General features: G+C 41.9%; 2 protein-coding genes across 2 annotated transcripts; one reads left to right on the top strand and one right to left on the bottom strand.

Moving 5' to 3' along the window:
- Positions 1–1,018: 1,018 nt before the first annotated feature.
- Positions 1,019–5,277, bottom strand: caspa (caspase a). Its single transcript, XM_029772927.1, has 8 exons — positions 5,069–5,277; positions 3,313–3,597; positions 3,074–3,183; positions 2,464–2,640; positions 2,120–2,360; positions 1,895–2,023; positions 1,696–1,805; positions 1,019–1,575 (listed from the first exon to the last, which is right to left on the bottom strand). Exons 1-8 carry the CDS (start codon positions 5,073–5,075, stop codon positions 1,483–1,485), a joined length of 1,152 nt encoding a protein of 383 aa, XP_029628787.1. The 5' UTR covers positions 5,076–5,277; the 3' UTR covers positions 1,019–1,482.
- Positions 5,278–5,733: 456 nt separating this feature from the next.
- On the top strand, positions 5,734–17,911 carry LOC115206219 (rab5 GDP/GTP exchange factor). Its single transcript, XM_029772926.1, has 9 exons — positions 5,734–5,887; positions 6,954–7,156; positions 7,513–7,688; positions 14,546–14,715; positions 14,970–15,051; positions 15,249–15,381; positions 15,484–15,575; positions 15,710–15,966; positions 16,101–17,911. Exons 2-9 carry the CDS (start codon positions 6,978–6,980, stop codon positions 16,500–16,502), a joined length of 1,491 nt encoding a protein of 496 aa, XP_029628786.1. The 5' UTR covers positions 5,734–5,887; positions 6,954–6,977; the 3' UTR covers positions 16,503–17,911.
- Positions 17,912–18,425: the final 514 nt, after the last annotated feature.

Raw genomic sequence — 18,425 nt, 5'->3', positions numbered from 1 at the left:
AAAAATTCCAGCCTGGGTGCCGATCAGTTATGCCAAATTGGCCACTGGTAACCCTACCATACCAATCTACTGTAGTTTATACCAAGTAGCACACAGGTGTAGACAACACCGCTTGAACGGGCCTGCGAGTCATTTAAAAAAAAAATTATGATGGAGATAAGTCATTAGTTTAGACCTCATCTGTGGTTTTAAAAACTCTACTTCTCCTTACCGAAATAACATACACATGATAAGACACGCACTCAACACACACATACACAAGGATGTTGTATTGTAAATATGTGATTGTGTAGTAGTGACATGAGGGAACACACTAAATGTATTGGGTAAAGTGTTATGAAATGTAATGTCAGGTCATATTTTAAACTGTATATAAATGCCTTAATGTTGCTGGACCCCAGGAAGAGTAGCTGCTAATGTGGATCCTTAATAAATACAAATACAAATAGGCAAACTTGCTCACTGCCTCACAATTGTCACGCCCTGATCGGTTTCACCTTGATCTGTTTGTGTTTGTCTCCACCCCCCTCCAGGTGTCGCCCATCTTCCCTATTATCCCCTGTGTATTTATACCTGTGTTCTCTGTCTGTTTGTTGCCAGTTCGTCTTGTTCGTTCAAGCTAACCAGTGTTTTTCCTGTCAGCTCCTATCGTTTCCCAGCCTCTTTCCTCGTCCTCCTGGTTTTTGACCTTTGCCTGTCCTGACCATGTACCCTCCCGCCTGACTTCTCTGCCTGACCCTGAGCTTGCCTGCCGTCCTGTACCTTTGCTCCACCTCTGGATTACTGAACTCTGCGTACCCCTGACCCTGAGTCCGCCTGCCGTCCTGTACCTTTGCCTTACCCTGGATTATCGACCTCTGCCTGCCTTGACCTGCCCGTTGCCACAATAAACATTGTTACTTCGACAGTCTGCATCTTGGTCTTACCTTGATTCCTGATAACAATAGTGGATAGGCAAAATTAAGTTAATTTTCATTTGTAGCCAAAGGCACATTACATCTGTTAAATGTATTACATGTTTTTGAGTGCAGTGAGATATTTTTATTTCGGGAAATAGTGCTTTTGTCACAGAGACTTATTTTACTTATCTTCCAAATGTTAAAACAGGAGTAGCCAATCTTCCTCCTGGAGAGTTACTGGGTAACCTAGTACCCAATACATTTTTGTTCCAGCTCTGCTCTAACACACCTCTAACACATCTTGACATTGATTAGCCGAATCAGGTGTGTTAGAGCAGGGCTAGAACAAGACTACATAGGCTACCCAGTAGCTCTATAGGAGGATATTATAATTTGCAGATTATAAATAATTTGTAGATAAAATAATGTTAAAAGGTTCATTATATGTATAAATTTAAAACATACTGGTGATGATCTTAAAAGGAGTATATACCAAACACTTTCATACAAAATAACAGAAAATATGCTCCTCCCTTATTCCTCCATTGTGATTACAGTACAATTAATCAATCATCACAACTTCTCAGAGGCCTGGGAAGAGGTAGAAGTGCTTTGTTAGAGTGGCTCTGTCTTTGGTCGGCATCTGTCTGGGGAAATCTTCAAAGCGTCCCATGACCTGTATGGAAGAAAATACAAATATGTTATTGTGGCTCAAAGTAAATCAAAGTTGATCAATCATTCTATACAGTGCAATGAGGAAAGAACAATGTTAACTGTTCTGTTTCCAGATACTTGCCTTTCTGAACAATTCTTCTATATGATCATAACAGGCATTGGTATTGAATATCTCCATGATGCGTTGGACAAAAAAGGTGCCCAACTTTGGATCTCTGTAGGACACAGTATCTGAAAGCGGAGGGAATGTAATGAGGGTTTACTCACAGTGATTTACAAACAATATAATGCCTGAGAATGTGTTAATATGACACACTAACCTGGTGTGCAGGAGAGGAGGGAGATGAAGTCCTTCTCTTTGTGCTCCCTCCTGATTGAGTCACTCTCAAACCCCAGGTCAAGGCTGGACCCAGGCACTTCGTCACTAACCCAAACATACCCATCCTTGCCTGAAACAACATGCAAATCCTCTTTAATATGGAGGTGTTGCCTGTACAAAAGGTTAACTTTCATTTAGGAAATGTGTATTTTTATGAAAGAATCACCTCCCCTGCAGGCCTGAATGAGGATGACTTTGGGTTTGTTAATCAGTGCTTTGCAGTTCTCTGTGTTCAGGTGTGTGAAGATGTTGTTGATGTGGAAGATGTCACGATTAGGGTCCCCTTCCTTGTAATGGACACCCATGATGGCTCCCAGCACCCCGTGAGACATCATCACCACGAAGACGCTGTCCGACAATAAGTGCTCCTCACGTTTAGAGAACGCTTTCACAGCCTCGTCCATCTCCTGCAAGAGCATACTGTCAGTAACAGATGAGAAAAACCATAGACAAAGGAAACATGTAAACATTCTTCTAGAAGCAGGAGAGATGTTTCCTCCCTCTGTTTACCTGTCCAGACAGGTTTCTGTGTTTCACCACATCATATCCCAGATCCCTGAGAAGCCTCTCCACGTTCTCCTCGTCCTTCTCTGCCCCTCGTCTCAGCATGGTCTTATCATCAAACTCCACGTTGTTTATGAGCAGGGCCAGACGCTTTCGACCAGACTTATCCATTGGAGGGTAAATCTGATCGAGCAAAGCAATGACAGGTGCAAAGGTTATTTAAAAGTAATATAGCCTATCAACAATTCTACTCAGTCAAAATATGTGTGGAAATTGGTCCCAATTTACAAATCGTGCTAAAACCACTGTGTTATAACAGTGTAGGTACACATTGTTACACAGTTATTGCAGCTTGTGAAATTACAAGTTGAAACTTTGATGGTTTGTTTACACTACAGGACTATACTTTCACGTCTAGATTATTTTATTTTATTTTTTAAAGACTTTAGAGTAACTGTGTTTCCTAAACTGTGACACCGGTAACCCAAGGGGTTCATAAGCCAGCTTACTGGTCTAATAGGAGAACTATAAACTCAGAAGCTAATTCTATCGGGGCACTCAGAAAACCGATACATGTACACTGATCTATCCTTTGACAACCAAGTAGAGCTCGAACCTCGCTACCCTTCCTCTGAAGAATGTCCTTCTTAAAGTCCTTTGTGCTGGGGATGAGGTCAGAGGACACCTGGTGCTCCTCCTGCCGTGATAACTGGGGCGATGATGGACCTGCAGGGAAAATACAGCATGTTACATTACATTTACAGTATCTGTTAAGTTCTTACTAACTCTTATCAAGTCTAAGAGAAGTTTGGGACTGTGACAGACGTAACTGAATGGTGTATCAGTTTCACTCACTCATCTGGGCAGGCTGCCTGGGGGCCAGACCCATTTTGTGATAAACTCCAGGATCTCTCTCCTGAACTCTGGCAATCATCTTCTCACTGGCTTTGCTCCCTTTCTTCCGCACCATATCGATAATGCATCGTGCCTGCTCTGCCCTAGTGCTGTTCTCCTCCGTCACTGAGTCTGTCTCTTCATCGTTCAGCACCTTGTCCTCCAAAAGGTCGTCCAGGAGCTGCTTGATCACTGGCTTCGTCACACTGTCTATGAATGTCTTCCGAGCATTGGAGAGCACCTTGTCTGGTTAAAGTAAATAGGAGCTACAATTTAGTCATTGTTGGAGTGATGTCTAAGTCTTATGCATCTGCTTTGTAATTGAGCATACAGTGTATCCTAAATTTCAATTCATCCTTTAAAAGGACAATCTGCAGCTCGAACAATAACAAAGTGGACACCCCGCCACTGATTTGGTAAACAACTGAGGGATGGGGTTGGAGAAACGTAACCACTCTCAAACTCATGGACAGAGCTATGGATGCAAAGACTGACCATCCATGATATCAACATGATAGTTTAACCATGCTTTGAGGCTATACAGTGTTTGTTTACAAACAAATTAATAAACCAAGCTTATATTTTGATGAGCATGACGGTTGAACTAAGCTCATCTATATGTTAATTTTTTTCAAGAATCAATGTGTATATCATTAATTTAAAAGTCTAACAATTGATGTAGCAACTGCAGTTTGTCTCTTTAATTATGCATAATGTTTTTTATAATATTTTGGTTTGTGTCTGTAACGGCCGTCGTTAGAATTAGACCAAGGTGCAGCGGAGGATGTGTTCATCTTCAGGAATGTATTACAGAAAGAACACGTTAGACAAAAAACAAGAAACCGACAGCCAAACAGTCCTGTCAGGTGCAAACACTAAACAGAAACAATTACCCACAAAACCCAATCAGCAACAACGAGCTTCAGCTGTGCCTGATTGGGAGCCACACACGGCCCAAAACAAAGAAATACAAAAACATAGAGAAAGGAACATAGAACGCCCACCCAATGTAACACCCTGGCCTAACCAAAATAAAGAACAAAAAACCCCTCTCTATGGCCAGGGCGTTACAGTGTCTTACTTGGGGTGTGTTCGTAAATTCAATCTGGAGTGCCAGAGTGCGCTCAGACTGCGCTCGGGATGTTCGTTAATATCAGAGCGTTGTCAGATTGTCTGTTCATAAACTCAGAGCGTTTCGCTCTGGCCAAGGAGTAGTGTTGATCCGAGCGTTCTGATCTCACAATGGTAGTCGAGCACCTTAGCTAACTGGCTAAAGTTTGCTAGTTTGCTGACGTTTACTGACTCTCGCCATATTCAAAGCGTGTTGAGCGTTCATAAATTCGTCAGAGCGCTCTGAAATCGGAGTAGATGGCCAGAGCAAATTTACGAACACACACACAAAGAGAGAAATATAAACAATTTATCCCACATGCACACATTGTTATCAAATCAACTGCTCCAGATAGGAAAAAACGGGGGATCGACCGTGCCTTTTGCTTGCACCAGTCAGTCTTGAGTTTGACGTCTATAGCGAAAGTGAAAGTATGCATGCTGTCGAAGTGGAAAGAAATTGGCCAGAATTCCAACAAAAATATTGCAATATTCTTCATATTTATATTTGTCAGAGTAATACCATAAATACCATGTTTGTTAAAAACAAATTGTACCTAAGCAAAACAGCCGATAATGTTTGTACATATACGTTTTTATTATTTACCTGCCATTCCTTAGATGAGGTGGATGAAGCTATTCTCTTCTTTCTGCTAGCTATTTCGCATAGAATAAAGATATGCCTATTTCGCATAGAATAAAGATATGCCTAGGCGTTTTCTTGATGATTCTCGATCATCCCAAACGCTTTTCAACATAGGCTACTGGAGTCATAAAAAGTCTTAGCAACTTCCCGTATATTTTATACAGTAACCTGATTGGCTGGTTTGGTGCATATATTTACATAACAGGTTTGTTGGACTGTGATATGCATTGAAAAATATGTTGTATTTTTCTGATTTACAAGAAAGGAAATGTGCATTTCTATACTATAGCTTCCAAAATATTTTTTACAATTGAGGAGTGCCAGGATGGCTGCGCAGTGGCTTCAATACAGCGCCCCCTGTCAGTCATCCAGGGTTTATACACATAATTTGCCAGGACCCAGTGGTCAGGACAGCTGAATCCCTGCCCATCTTCCGAAAACGTCTGACATCAATACTTTATTATATAGCTACTTGCTATGAATGTGATATGTGGTTGTCCATATCTAGCTGCCTTAAGATTCATACATGTAAATCGCTCTGAATAAGAACCCCTTATAAAATGAATAACATGTTTATAATTTCCCATTTTAAAGAATATGGTGTTGCACAGGACTGTCTGTATACCTGAAATGGTCTCAAGAGCGCGCTATTGGATATCGACTAACGAGGAAGAAGGGTGACTACGTAAACAAACTGGTCTGTCAGACGGGTGGGTAGTAGATGGTGTCAATGGCTGCATAGAAAACGACATATCTACACTCAATAATCTTTCTGAAAAGGTAAGGAGTCGCAGAATGTTGTTAGCTAACGAAATTGTTGAATTGTTTGTCAATTTTGTTGGGTCTGGAATTACTGTCACCCTAGCTAGCTAACGTCAACTGCAAGTGCAAACTAGCTAGCTAGCTAATGTTAGCTTCTAGTAGTGTGAGCCAACCCCTAGTTCAATGTATCTCTACTCTGGTAAGGACCCAGTGGTCAGGTGCGTCCATTGTAGAATACTTAATTATGGTATTTTTGTAGCTAAGGACCCAGTGGTCAGGTGGGTCCATTGTGGAATACTTAATTATGGTATTTTTGTAGCTAAGTTTAATGTTAATATTTAGCTACCAGAAGAAGCCTAGCTAGCTTTGTTATGTCATTGTGTCGCGTTTTTCGTGAATTTAGAGCTAGCTAATGTTAGCAAGCTAGTTAGAGTTTTGCTAAGCCCATTGCATTGCTTGCAGCTATACAGTATAGTACAGAGTAGTAGGGTTAGTTATACAAATATTTGTTAGTAAAGTAGCTAACTAGCGTGTTTATAAATCAGGATGGTTAGCTACTAGTAACGTTGTAATGTGGCTTCAAACAAAGTCAAGTGTAGGGCAGCTACACTATTGGGATTTGACACAGCTAGAAGGCCATAAACATTTTACCAGTGTTTGTGGTCATCCATTAAATTCCTCCTGTGTTGATTTTCGTATCATGCATTCCCAATGTGAGTCGGTTGTCAAAATCATCAGAAATGGGCAGATTCTTAGGGGTTCAAACTCTTGTCAGATTTCCACTGTGTTGAACTTAATGTTATGTGGTAAAGGTGTAAACACTGCCATATGAAATCATATTTCGATACGCACAGGAATTCATTAAGATTTTCAGTGTGTGGATTGAAATGTCATTACGCTAGCTACCTCTATTAAACATACATTTTTATCAAATACCTCAACCTGAATGTGGCCCATAGTGTGTAGGCATTCAACTTTGTCAAAGTCCTGATAAATAAATAAATAGCCATCAAGTTTGATGTAGACCTTCTGACTGCGGATCTTTCTACCATTCACAGTCTTGTATTTTTCCTGTTATTCCCAGCCGTACCCACGCTAGCCGTGAGGAATGAGCCACCGGTCAGAACGTCGTGGGATCCATGTGGACCAGTCAGAGCTTCTGTGTACGAAGGGATGTGGTTTCTATGGCAACGCGGCCTGGCAGGGCCTCTGCTCCAAGTGCTGGCGGGAGGAGTACCAACAAACCAGACACAAACAGATCCAGGAGGACCATGCACTGGCAGAGAGGTGTGGTTGTCTATCTGAGCAAACTTGTTTTGCATCGACCCCCAGCTGTTGGGCGGAGGTAGCACTCGATTTTAAATCTAGGAGCCCGGTGGCAAACACTGAATGCCTCGCAAAAAATTGAGGGGTGCAGTCAAAAACAAAACAATAACAAAATGCAGCTGTAACTTTTGATCATTGGTCAAAAAATATTTTAACAGCCATTTTCACAGAAGCAAATGGAACAGTGTCATGTTGCTGTCTGTCATTAGTTGAAATGATTCTTGCCTTTTTGATCTCTGACATTTTTTCCGTCTCTGCCTGTCTGTCTGAAGTATTGATCATGTGGTAGTAACAACAATACCTGTTCTTTGTCCCAGGTTACAGAAGGAGGAGGAGGCAGCGTATGCTAACAACCACCAGGGGGCAGCCCAGCCCCAGCCTGCCATTGCACCCTTCAGCAAGTTTGAAGAGAGGAAAACCAAGGAGAAGTCACGTAAAGTCAACACAATGACTAAGTTTTTCACTCCCTCAGCAAAGACACCGCCCAAGAAAGGTAGGGTCCAAGTCTTTGAGATAGGGTTTATAGTGTTTTCTCTACCATTACTTGAGGTATGAGCAGATCCAAACCAAAACGACCTTCCCTCTGCATAATGTTGGTGTACAGTTCCTCTTTCCCCCGCTATTTCAGAATTCTGCTCCACTACCACTCTCTCCCCCCAGTCACTGTGGAGGAGGTCACATGGGGCATCCAGCTAGAATTCCTTAGATTTTCAACCTCTCCCTGACACAGTCTAATACCTACAGTGCCGTCAGAAATGATTCATACCCCTTGACTTATTCCACATTTTGCTGTGTTAGTCTGAATTCAAAATGTATTAAATATGTTTTTTCTTACCCATCTACACACAATACCCCATAATGATAAAATAAAAGGCATATTTTCAATGTATTGATAATGAAATACAGAAGTATCTCATTTACATAAGTATTCACACCCCTGAGTCAATACATTTTAGAATCACCTTTGGCAGCGATTACAGAGACTTTCTGGGTAAGTCTCTAAGAGCGTTGCACACCTAGATTCTACAATATTTGCCTATTATTTTATTTTTTCTTTGTTCTTCAAGCTCTGTCTAATTGGTTGTTGATCATCGCTAGACAACAATTTTCAAATCTTGCCATAGATTTTCAAGCAGATTTAAGTAAACTATAACTCGGCCACTCAGGAACATTCACTGTCTTCTTGGTGCGCATCTCCATTGTAGATTTGTCCTTGTGTTTTAGGTTATTGTCCTGCTGAAAGGTGAATTCATCTCCCAGTGTCTGGTGGAAAGCAGACTGAACTAGGTTCTCCAATTGGATTTTGCCTGTGCTTAGCTCCATTCCGTTTCTTTTTTTATTCTGAAAAACAACCCAGTCTTTAACGATTACAAGCATACCTATAACATGATGTAGCCACCACTATGCTTAAAAATATGGAGAGTGGGACTCGGTAATGTGTTGCATTGGATTTGCCCCTAACAGTTTTACTTCAGTGCCATGATGCAGACAGGATGCATGTTTTGGAATATTTTTATTCTGTACAGGCTTCCATCTTTTCACTCTGTCATTTAGGTTAGTATTGTGAAGTAACTACAATGTTGTTGAGCCATCTTCAGTTTTCTCCTGTCACAGCATTTAAATGGTGAAATCCCTGAACGGTTTACTTTGACTCCGGCAACTGAGGTAGGAAGGACGACTGTATCTTTGTAGTGACTGGGTGTATTGATACACCATCCAAAGTGTAATTAGTAACTTCACAATGCTCAAAGGTATATTCAATGTTTGTTTTTTTACCTAACTACCAGTAGGTGCCTTTCTTTGCGAGGCATTGGAAAACCTCCCTGGTCTTTGTGGTTGATTCTGTGTTTGAAATGCATTGCTCGACTGAGTGACCTACAAATAATTGGATGTTTGGGGTAAAATCATCTTTAACAGTATTATTGCACACAAAGTGAGTTCATGCAACTTATTATGTGACATGTTAAGCACATTTCTACTTATTTAAGTTTGTCATAACAAAGGGGTTGAATACTTGACTGAAATGACTCAAGACATTTCAGCTTTTCATTTTTAATTTGTAAAAGTTTCAAAAAACATAATTCCACTTTGAAATGATGGGTTATTGTGTGTAGGCCAGTGACAAAAGATCTCAATTTAATCCATTTTAAATTCAGGCTGTAACACAACAAAATGTGGAAAAACTCAAGGGGTGTGAATACTTTCTGAAGGCACTGTACATGTTTCAAGCAAACCACCATAGTCCCTGTGCCCAAGAACGCCATGGTAACCTGTATAAATGTATATCGCCCTGTAGATGAGAACGACTCACAATACCATCATTAAACCAGCATTAAGTTGGCAGATGACACAACGGTGGTAGGCCTGATCACTGACGACTGCTTGGCATCTGACCGCAAGGCGCTACAGAGTAGTGTGTCCAGCCCAGTACGTCACTGGGGCCGAGCTCCCTGCCATCTAGGACCTCTATACCAGGCGGTGTCAGAGGAAGGCCCAAAACATTGTCAGACTCCAGCCACAGGTCCCACAGTTGACCGTGCATGTCAGAGAAAAAAACAAGCTATGAGGTCAAAGGAATTGTCCGTAGAGCTCCGAGACAGGATTGTGTCGAGGCACAGATCTGGGGAAGGGTACCAAAACATTTCTGCAGCATTGAAGGTGCCCAAGAACACAGTGGCCTCCATGATTCTTACATGGAAGAAGTGTGGAACCACCAAGACTCTTCCTAGAGCTGGCCGCCCAGCCAAACTGAGCAATCGGTGAGAAGGGCCTTGGGAGGTGACCAAGAAGCCAATGGTCACTCTGACAGAACTCTATAGTTCCTCTGTGGAGATGGGAGAACCTTCCAGAAGGACAACCATCTCTGCAGCACTCCACCAATCAGGCCTTTATGGTAGAGTGGCCAGACGGAAGCCACTCCTCAGTAAAAGGCACATGGCAGCAAGGCACCTAAAGGGGACTGTCAGACCATGAGAAACAAGATTCTCTGGTCTGATGAAACCAAGATTGAACTATTTGGCCTGAATGCCAAGCGTCACGTTTGGAGGAAACCTGGCACCATCCCTTTGGTGAAGCATGGTGGTCGCAGCATCATGCTTTGGGGATGTTTTTCAGCGGCAGAGACTGGGAGACTAGTCAGGATTGAGGGAAAGATGAACGGAGCAAAGTACACAACCTAGTGCACTCAGGACCTCAGAGTAGGGCGAAGGTTCACCATTATTATAATTTTATTGTTGTTGCTTTGTCATTATGGGGTATTGTGTGTAGATTGAGGGGGGGGGGGAACGATTTAATACATTTTATATTAAGGCTGTAACGTAACAATGTAGAAAAAGTCAAGGGGTCTGTACTTTATACTGTTTTATTCGTTATTCGTCACTATTTACATTTTTTATTTTTTTTAAATAATTTTTTTTAACTGCGTTTTTGGAAAGGGACTCGTAAGTAAGCATTTCACTGTTAGTCTACACCTGTTGTCTATGTGACAACTAAAAATTGATTTGAAGACCGTATCCCAAGGCAAACCTAATTACATTAATCTGTGAGGTCATATAGAGGAGATAAAATCACCACACCTTAACCCTTAGCCTTCAATTTCCACGCCTCTGCGGAAATCTAATTAACATACAAAAAAAATCCCGTCTGTTTTAAGATAGAGATATATATTGGTGAATAGGTGGCAGAGCTAGAGCAGTGTTTGTCAGACATAAGACATCCTGAAAATTGGTCTTCTCACAAACGTCTGTAGCGTCCGAACGATGGCGTTCTCCATTTTGCTCTAGGACGCCCACAAGCGTCAAAATACTTGTCTGAAGTCGGTACAGCCGCTTCTGCCAACTTCTGTCTGTAGCGTCCGAATGGCTACACACTAATATGATCCCTCTGTGGAAAGCTGAGACTCTCACGAACATGATGATGATCTCTGTTTTTGCTCTAGGACACCCACAAGCCTCATAAGACTAATCTGAAGGTTCCCAATACCAGTTAACAAAATGAAAGTTTAATGCCTAAAATAAGGGGATAAGTATATGTAAAAAATAAATCTTATCTCTCAGATATATGGCAGACACTTCAGAATAAACTTCCTTTAGATTTTTTTGGGGGGAACTGTTGTTCCATGTAGTGAATCTGTTATTCAATGTGTTTCTATTGGCTAATAGCAGTAATGCCAAATTCAAAGTTGAATTATTATATATTTTTTTTGATACCTTAACTTACATCTAGGGGTTCCGCTAGCGGAACGCCTCGCCGATATCCAATGGAAGAACGTGGCGCGAAATACAAAAACCTCAAAAATGCTATAATTAAAATTGTTCAAACATACAACTATTTTTGTTAATCTAACCACATTGTCTGATTTCAAAAAGGCTTTACAGCGAAAGCAAAACATTAGATTATGTTAGGAGAGTACACAGCCAAAAATAATCACACAGCCATTTTCCAAGCAAGCATATATGTCACATAAACCCAAAACACAGCTAAATGAAGCACTAACCTTTGATGATCTTCATCAGATGACACTCCTAGGACATTATGTTATACAATACATGCATGTTTTGTTCAATCAAGTTCATATTTATATCAAAAAACAGCTTTTTACATTGGCATGTGATGTTCAGAACATGCATTCCCACCCAAAACTTCCGGTGAGTTTACTAAATAACTCATCATAAACGTTGACAAAATACATAACAATTATTTTAAGAATTATAGATACAGAACTCCTTTATGCAATCGCTGTGTCAGATTTTAAAATAGCTTTTCGGCGAAAGCACATTTTGCAATATTCTGAGTACATAGCTCAGCCATCACGGCTAGCTATTTTGACACCCGCCAAGTTCGAGCTCACTAAACTCAGAATTACTATTAGAAAAATTGTATTACCTTTGCTGATCTTCAGAATGCACTCCCAGGACTGCTACTTCCACAAGAAATGTTGTTTTTGTTTGAAATAATCCATAGTTATGTCCAAATACCTCCGTTTTGTTTGTGCGTTCAGGTCACTATCCAAAGGGTAACGCGCGAGCGCATTTTGAGACCAAAAAAATCGAAATGTTCCTTTACCGTACTTAGAAGCATGTCAAACGCTGTTTAAAATCACATTTTATGGTATTTTTCTCGTAAAATAGCGATAATATTCCAACCGGACAATCGTGTATTCATTCAAAGACGAAAAGAAAAAACAGCATGGTCGCGGGACCACACATATCCAATCTCTTAGTCACCAGGCAGACCACTGACAAATTGAGCTCCTCTACTCTGCCCAGAGACAGAAGACGCCTCATTCCGCTTTCTGAAGGCTTTAGAGAGCCAATGGAAGCCTTAGAAAGTGCTACATAAGAGCACAGATACTGTAGTTTTGAAAGGGACTAGAAAGAACTACAAATTCTCAGACAGGCCACTTCCTGCTTGGAATCTTCTCAGGTTTTTGCCTGCCATATGAGTTCTGTTATACTCAGACACCATTCAAACAGTTTTAGAAACTTCAGAGTGTTTTCTATCCAAATCTACTAATAAAATGCATATTCTCATTTCTGGGCAAGAGTACCGTAATTTCCAGACTATTGAGTGCACCTGAATATAAGCCGCACCCACTGAATTAAAAAAATATATTTTATTTTGAACATAAATAAGCCGCACATGTCTATAAGCCGCAGGTGCCTACCGGTACATTGAAACAAATGAACTTTACACAGGCTTTAACGAAACACGGCTTGTAACAAAAATAAATAGGCTTTAACGAAACACGGCTTGAAACAAAAATAAATAGGCTTTAACGAAACACGGCTTGTAACAAAAAACAAAAAAGAGCAGTAAGCTTTAGTTGTCTTTTTGCACTGAGTCAACTCCTCACGCTGCTGTTTCCAACATCTTATCATCGACTCATTAAGACCAAGCTCCCGTGCAGCAGCTCTATTTCCTTTTCCAACAGCCAGATCAATCGCCTTCAACTTGAAAGCTGCATCATATGCATTTCTCCGTGTCTTTGCCATGATGAGGGTGACAAAATGACTACCGTAATCAGAATGATGGGAAGTTTGAGAGCGCTCGATTTAATCTAAACAGTAAACAAAAAAGTTGTTTGACCTTAACCCGTTCGGCAATTTCATTGGTCTAATGAAAGCTTCATGCCGCCAAAAAACTGAGCACGTCATAGAATGTTTTTTTTAATTTTTTTTTATTGAAAGCGGGAAAAATCCATCTATTTGCCGCGTCATTGTTTAAGCCGCGAGGTTCAAAGCGTGGGACAAAAGTTGCGGCTTATAGTCCAGATATTACGGTAGTAACCAGTTTAAATCGGGTACGTTTTTTTCCATCCGGCCGTGAAAATACTGCCCCCTATCCCAAACAGGTTAAGGGTAAAATCAATAAGCTAAATAATTGGTATGACCATCTTAAAACAAGTCCACATGTTAGTTTAGAACCCTTCCCCTGGCTTAGACTCTAGAGGGTTTTAAGACAGAACTGTTCAGATAATACAGGACAAGCCATGGTTGATGTAATTCATGTTGAACCGTTTATTTGATGCGTAGCAAAAAGTAACTAGCTAAACATAAATTGCAGAAGGATGTTGTGTGAAATCACAACTCTGCAAGCTGTGCTGGTCAAGGATGAGATGAATAGAAAGCCCACCCTTATTTTTCTCTACTTTATATCAAGCACCTAAGGAATATTGTAAATACACAGGTATATCATTCCCTCCATTATAAACTCAGCAAAAAAAGAAATGTCCCTTTTTCAGGACCCTTTCTTTCAAAGATAATTCGTAAAAATCCAAATAACTTCACAGATCTTCATTGTAAAGGGTTTCAACACTGTTTCCCATGCTTGTTCAATGAACCATAAACAATTCATGAACATGCACATTCTGTGTGTGATTTCCTGCAAGACAGGAATGTCAGTGTTCTGCCATGGCCAGCGAAGAGCCCGGATCTCAATCCCATTGAGCACGTCTTGGACCTGTTGGATCGGAGGGTGAGGGCTAGGGCCATTCCCCCCAGAAATGTCCGGGAACTTGCAGGTGCCTTGGTGGAAGAGTGGGGTAACATCTCTCAGCAAGAACTGGCAAATCTGGTGCAGTCCACGAGGAGGAGATGCACTGCAGTACTTAATGCAGCTGGTGGCCACACCAAATACTGACTGTTACTTTTATTTTGACCCCTCCCCCACCCCCCTTTTGGTCAGGGACACATTATTCCATTTCTGTTAGTCACATGTGTGTGGAACTTGTTCAGTTTATGTCTCAGTTGTTGAATCTTGTTATGTTTATACTAATATTTACAAATGTTAGGTTGACAGTGAGAGGATGTTTCTTTTTTTGCTGAGTTTATGTATCCTCCCCCCTCCCAGAATCCGTTCCTGGCGAGGCCCTGACGACCCCCAGCCCCTCAGTGAGCCGCAAGCCCTTAGAGACGGACCGCACCACACGAGAGTTCATCGACTTCCTCAAGACACTGAAACCTGGCAGGGAGATCTTCAAACAGTGCCGAGCCTTCACAGAGAGCATGGCCTACAAGAGGGTGAGTAGTACCCCACAATACCACCAGGGGCTTCTGAATGTGGAGCGCCTGATGGGGGTTACCTCTATTCATTCACCCCTCCGGCTTTTGTTTGGACCATTTCACTTCCTCGTCGTAGAAGAAGGATGACAAAGACAAACGCTGAGGTTACTCTAGAGCATTGAGTGTATAACCAAATGAACTCGCCCTTGAAATTGAAATGAATGAAAAATGTACGACAATCCCTTCAAGCTTATAGTGAGCTTGTTCCCCAGGACCTGGGTGCTGATGAGCTGTCTGAGTGCGTTCAAGACTTCTACCAGAACCTTTCAGACCGCCTGCACACACACTTCAAAGGTACACCTCTTCTTTTCTCACCTCTACTACTCTAATACTGGAACATTAAGGATATCTTGAAGTAGGGGCTTGATGATAAAGTTGCTGGTGACAATGAAGAAGAAGGAACATACTTTTCTTTCAGAGAGCTCTCCTAAAGGTAGGCCTTGAATAACTCGCATTTGCTGTTTTCCCGTCTGTGTCCGTGTTGACCCCAGGGTCGTCGGAGCGCGTAGAGAGTGTGATGGACGAGGTAGAGAGGTACATGATGACACGTCTCTACGAGGAGGTCTTCTGTCCTGAGACCACAGACGATGAGAAGAAAGACCTGGCCATTCAAAAGAGAATCAGGTAAAGACATTGATACTGTGGTACTGAGTTTGAGTATTGAAGCTGCTGTATGCCTCCTTGTACATCTGTTCACTAAAGTGGGTGGGGGTGGGTGGGTTGCAGGGCCTTGCATTGGGTCACCATTGAGATGCTGTGTGTCCCTGTGGATGAGGAGATTCCAGAGGTGTCTGATAACGTGGTCAAAGCCATCACAGGTCAGACTTACAATGTATTAATTTGTTTTTAGTTTTTTTACAAAGAGACACAAACATTGAATGAACATGCATGTGATGTAGAATGTCATCATAGCACATTAACTACCACTCTGTTCCACCCTGACCTCCTGTAGACGTGATCGAGATGGACTCGAAGCGTGTGCCCAGGGACAAGCTGACCTGCATCACACGCTGCAGTAAGCACATCTTCAATGCCATCAATACCACCAAGAAGGAGGCGGCATCTGCTGATGACTTCCTGCCCACCCTCATCTACATCGTCCTGAAGGCCAACCCTCCGCGACTGCAGTCCAACATCCAGTACATCACCCGCTTCTGTAACCCTAGCCGCCTCATGAGCGGAGAAGACGGATACTACTTTACCAACCTGGTGAGAGGGCTGTGTCCACAAAGCAAACAGACAGACGAGCTGTACCAAACAAACTCAATTTACACATATTAAGAATGTCTTTTCTGATTCCCCTAATTCCCCTCTGTCTCTCTCCTCTCTCTCTCTCTCTGCAGTGCTGTGCGGTGGCCTTCATAGAGAAGCTGGATGGCCAGTCTCTGAACCTGAGCGTTGAGGAGTTTGATCTCTACATGTCAGGCCAGGCGTCTCCCCAGCGGCCCCAGGCTGTCCCCTCCCCGGCCTGTAGTGCTGCTTTCAGCCAGATGAACGAGAGTCTGGACCTACTGACGGGGCTGGGCGTGAGGCAGGAACGTGTCATGGAGGGGGCTCGCCGCCTGGAGAGTGACCTCATCGACTGGAGGGATGGGGTAGAGCACAAAGTGCAGGATGTGTTGGAGAGGTTCCCCCTGGAAATGCACCCCCCAGCGTCCCCCACCGCCTCTTCTGCCATAGATGCTGACAACGTGGAAAACGACCACCTGCCTTCTCCTCTCCAGCCCCAGTTGTTTGCCGGCTGACCCCCCCCCCCCCCCCCCCCCCCCTTGGACTTGTTACTCTCTCTCTCCACCCTGGAAAGTGTCTCCTGTCCTTATGCACATATAGGTTGCCTCTAATGGATCCAAGAAATATAACTTCAACCCTCCCCATTGTATGCACACTTAAAATAGATGCTTGCAGTCGCCTGAACCCCAGTACTCTTAAATAGTCAACTTTCTCGGTCTGTCTTCCCCACTGATTGGTAAGAGGACAAGATGGGTTGCAGGCATATTGCCTTCATCCATGGTCATGAAGGAAAGGAGATGAGGAAAGGAAGCTTTAAGAGTATTGGGACACAGTTCATTGATCTTGCCCTCCTTTGTCCCCTATATTACTCCTCCTGACTGAACCCAAGTCAGAGTACAGAAGCCCAAGCGAGAGGGATCTGTTGGGGTCGCGTGAGTGTATGTGACCACGACCAAATTTCCCCTGAAGATGTCTATAAATAAGTATATATATGTGTGTGTGTGTGTGTGTGTGTGTGTGTGTGTGTGTGTGCGTGTGTGTGTAGTTTCATTTCCCTGCCAAACCTGTTCAGTCATGCGCTCAGTTTGAGGAAGTTATTTTATTTTTCGATTATTCAGGCTATAGTCTTCTGAGAGGGGATAATGATCTTTAGCCTATTAAAATGGCTAGATTGATACTGTAGCTCAAAGTTTACATTTTGTCTGTAAGAAATACGTGATTTGCAATTCAGAGTATAGGAGATACTAACAGTCACTTCTCTCTTCTTTGGCCTTGTTTGACTGCTGAACAGCAGCTTCTTCAGAAGAACAGAGAAAGGGTGCATATTTAGAATGTTTATATCTAAGAAGAGTACTTTTTAAGTTCTTTATATTATTTTACAGTGGTGTATATTATTTGTACAAATGTTTTGGGGGTAAATGTTGCCAAACAGAATAGCCATAACAATGTTGATCTCAGCTCCATGTAGTAACCATTCATTCAGGGTCAGATGGATATATGAAGGAACAGTAGACATTGAGTTGAATGAGTAGTATCTTTGATGCAACAGAAAGGTCAATTTACATACTACCTATATATTTTCTGTTCTGTTATCATGTTTCATTTTATTACATTTGTAACTATCAGATCGGTGTACAAATGGCCAAATCCTGGTTGCCAAAATCCATTCAATTTAAACACTAACTGAAATAACTAGGCATTGGATAGCACACAGCAATCAATGATCAGGTATTTTTGAAAGCAATGTTAAAAAATATATATATAACACACACACACACACATCTGTACAACCTTGTAGGTTTGTTTTTGTATGTTGAAGGAGTAACTCAACATTGTCTTCTATTTTAATGTAACTTATTGAGACAGTTTTGTTTTATAGTGTCCATGGGTTATTTGTGTTGATGAATAAAATAACTCAAAAGCTGGTCTGTGTCTAGAAGGCTTTGTCACCACTGTAACATGACTACCTAGGGTAAGTAGAAAAAAAGTTGAGCAAGCAAAGGTGTGTTTGCAATGTACACAGTGTACAAAACATTAAGAACACCTGCTCTTTCCATGACTAAATGACCAGGTGAAAGCGATGATCCCTTGTTTATGTCACCTGTTAAATCCACTTCAATCGGTGTAGATGAAGGGGAGGAGATGGCTTAAAGAAAGATTTTTAAGCCTTAAGACATGGATTGTGTGTATGAATGGGCAAAACAAAAGATTTAAGTGCCTTTGAACTGGGTTTTTCATACTCAGCAGTTTCCCATGTGTATCAATGGTCCACCACTCAAAGAACATCCAGCTAACTTGACACAACTGTGGGAAGCATTGGAGTCAACATGGGCCAGAATCCCTGTGGAACGCTTTCCTCACATTGTGGAGTCCATGCCCTGATGAATTCTGTTTTGAGGGCAGAAGGGGGTGCAACGCAATATTAGGAAAGTGTTCCT

The sequence above is a fragment of the Salmo trutta genome, chromosome 13, assembly GCF_901001165.1.
Source record: "Salmo trutta chromosome 13, fSalTru1.1, whole genome shotgun sequence".
Lineage (NCBI taxonomy): Eukaryota > Metazoa > Chordata > Actinopteri > Salmoniformes > Salmonidae > Salmo > Salmo trutta.
Note: the sequence above shows the minus strand (reverse complement) of the source record. Positions and strands in the feature narration are given on the sequence as shown.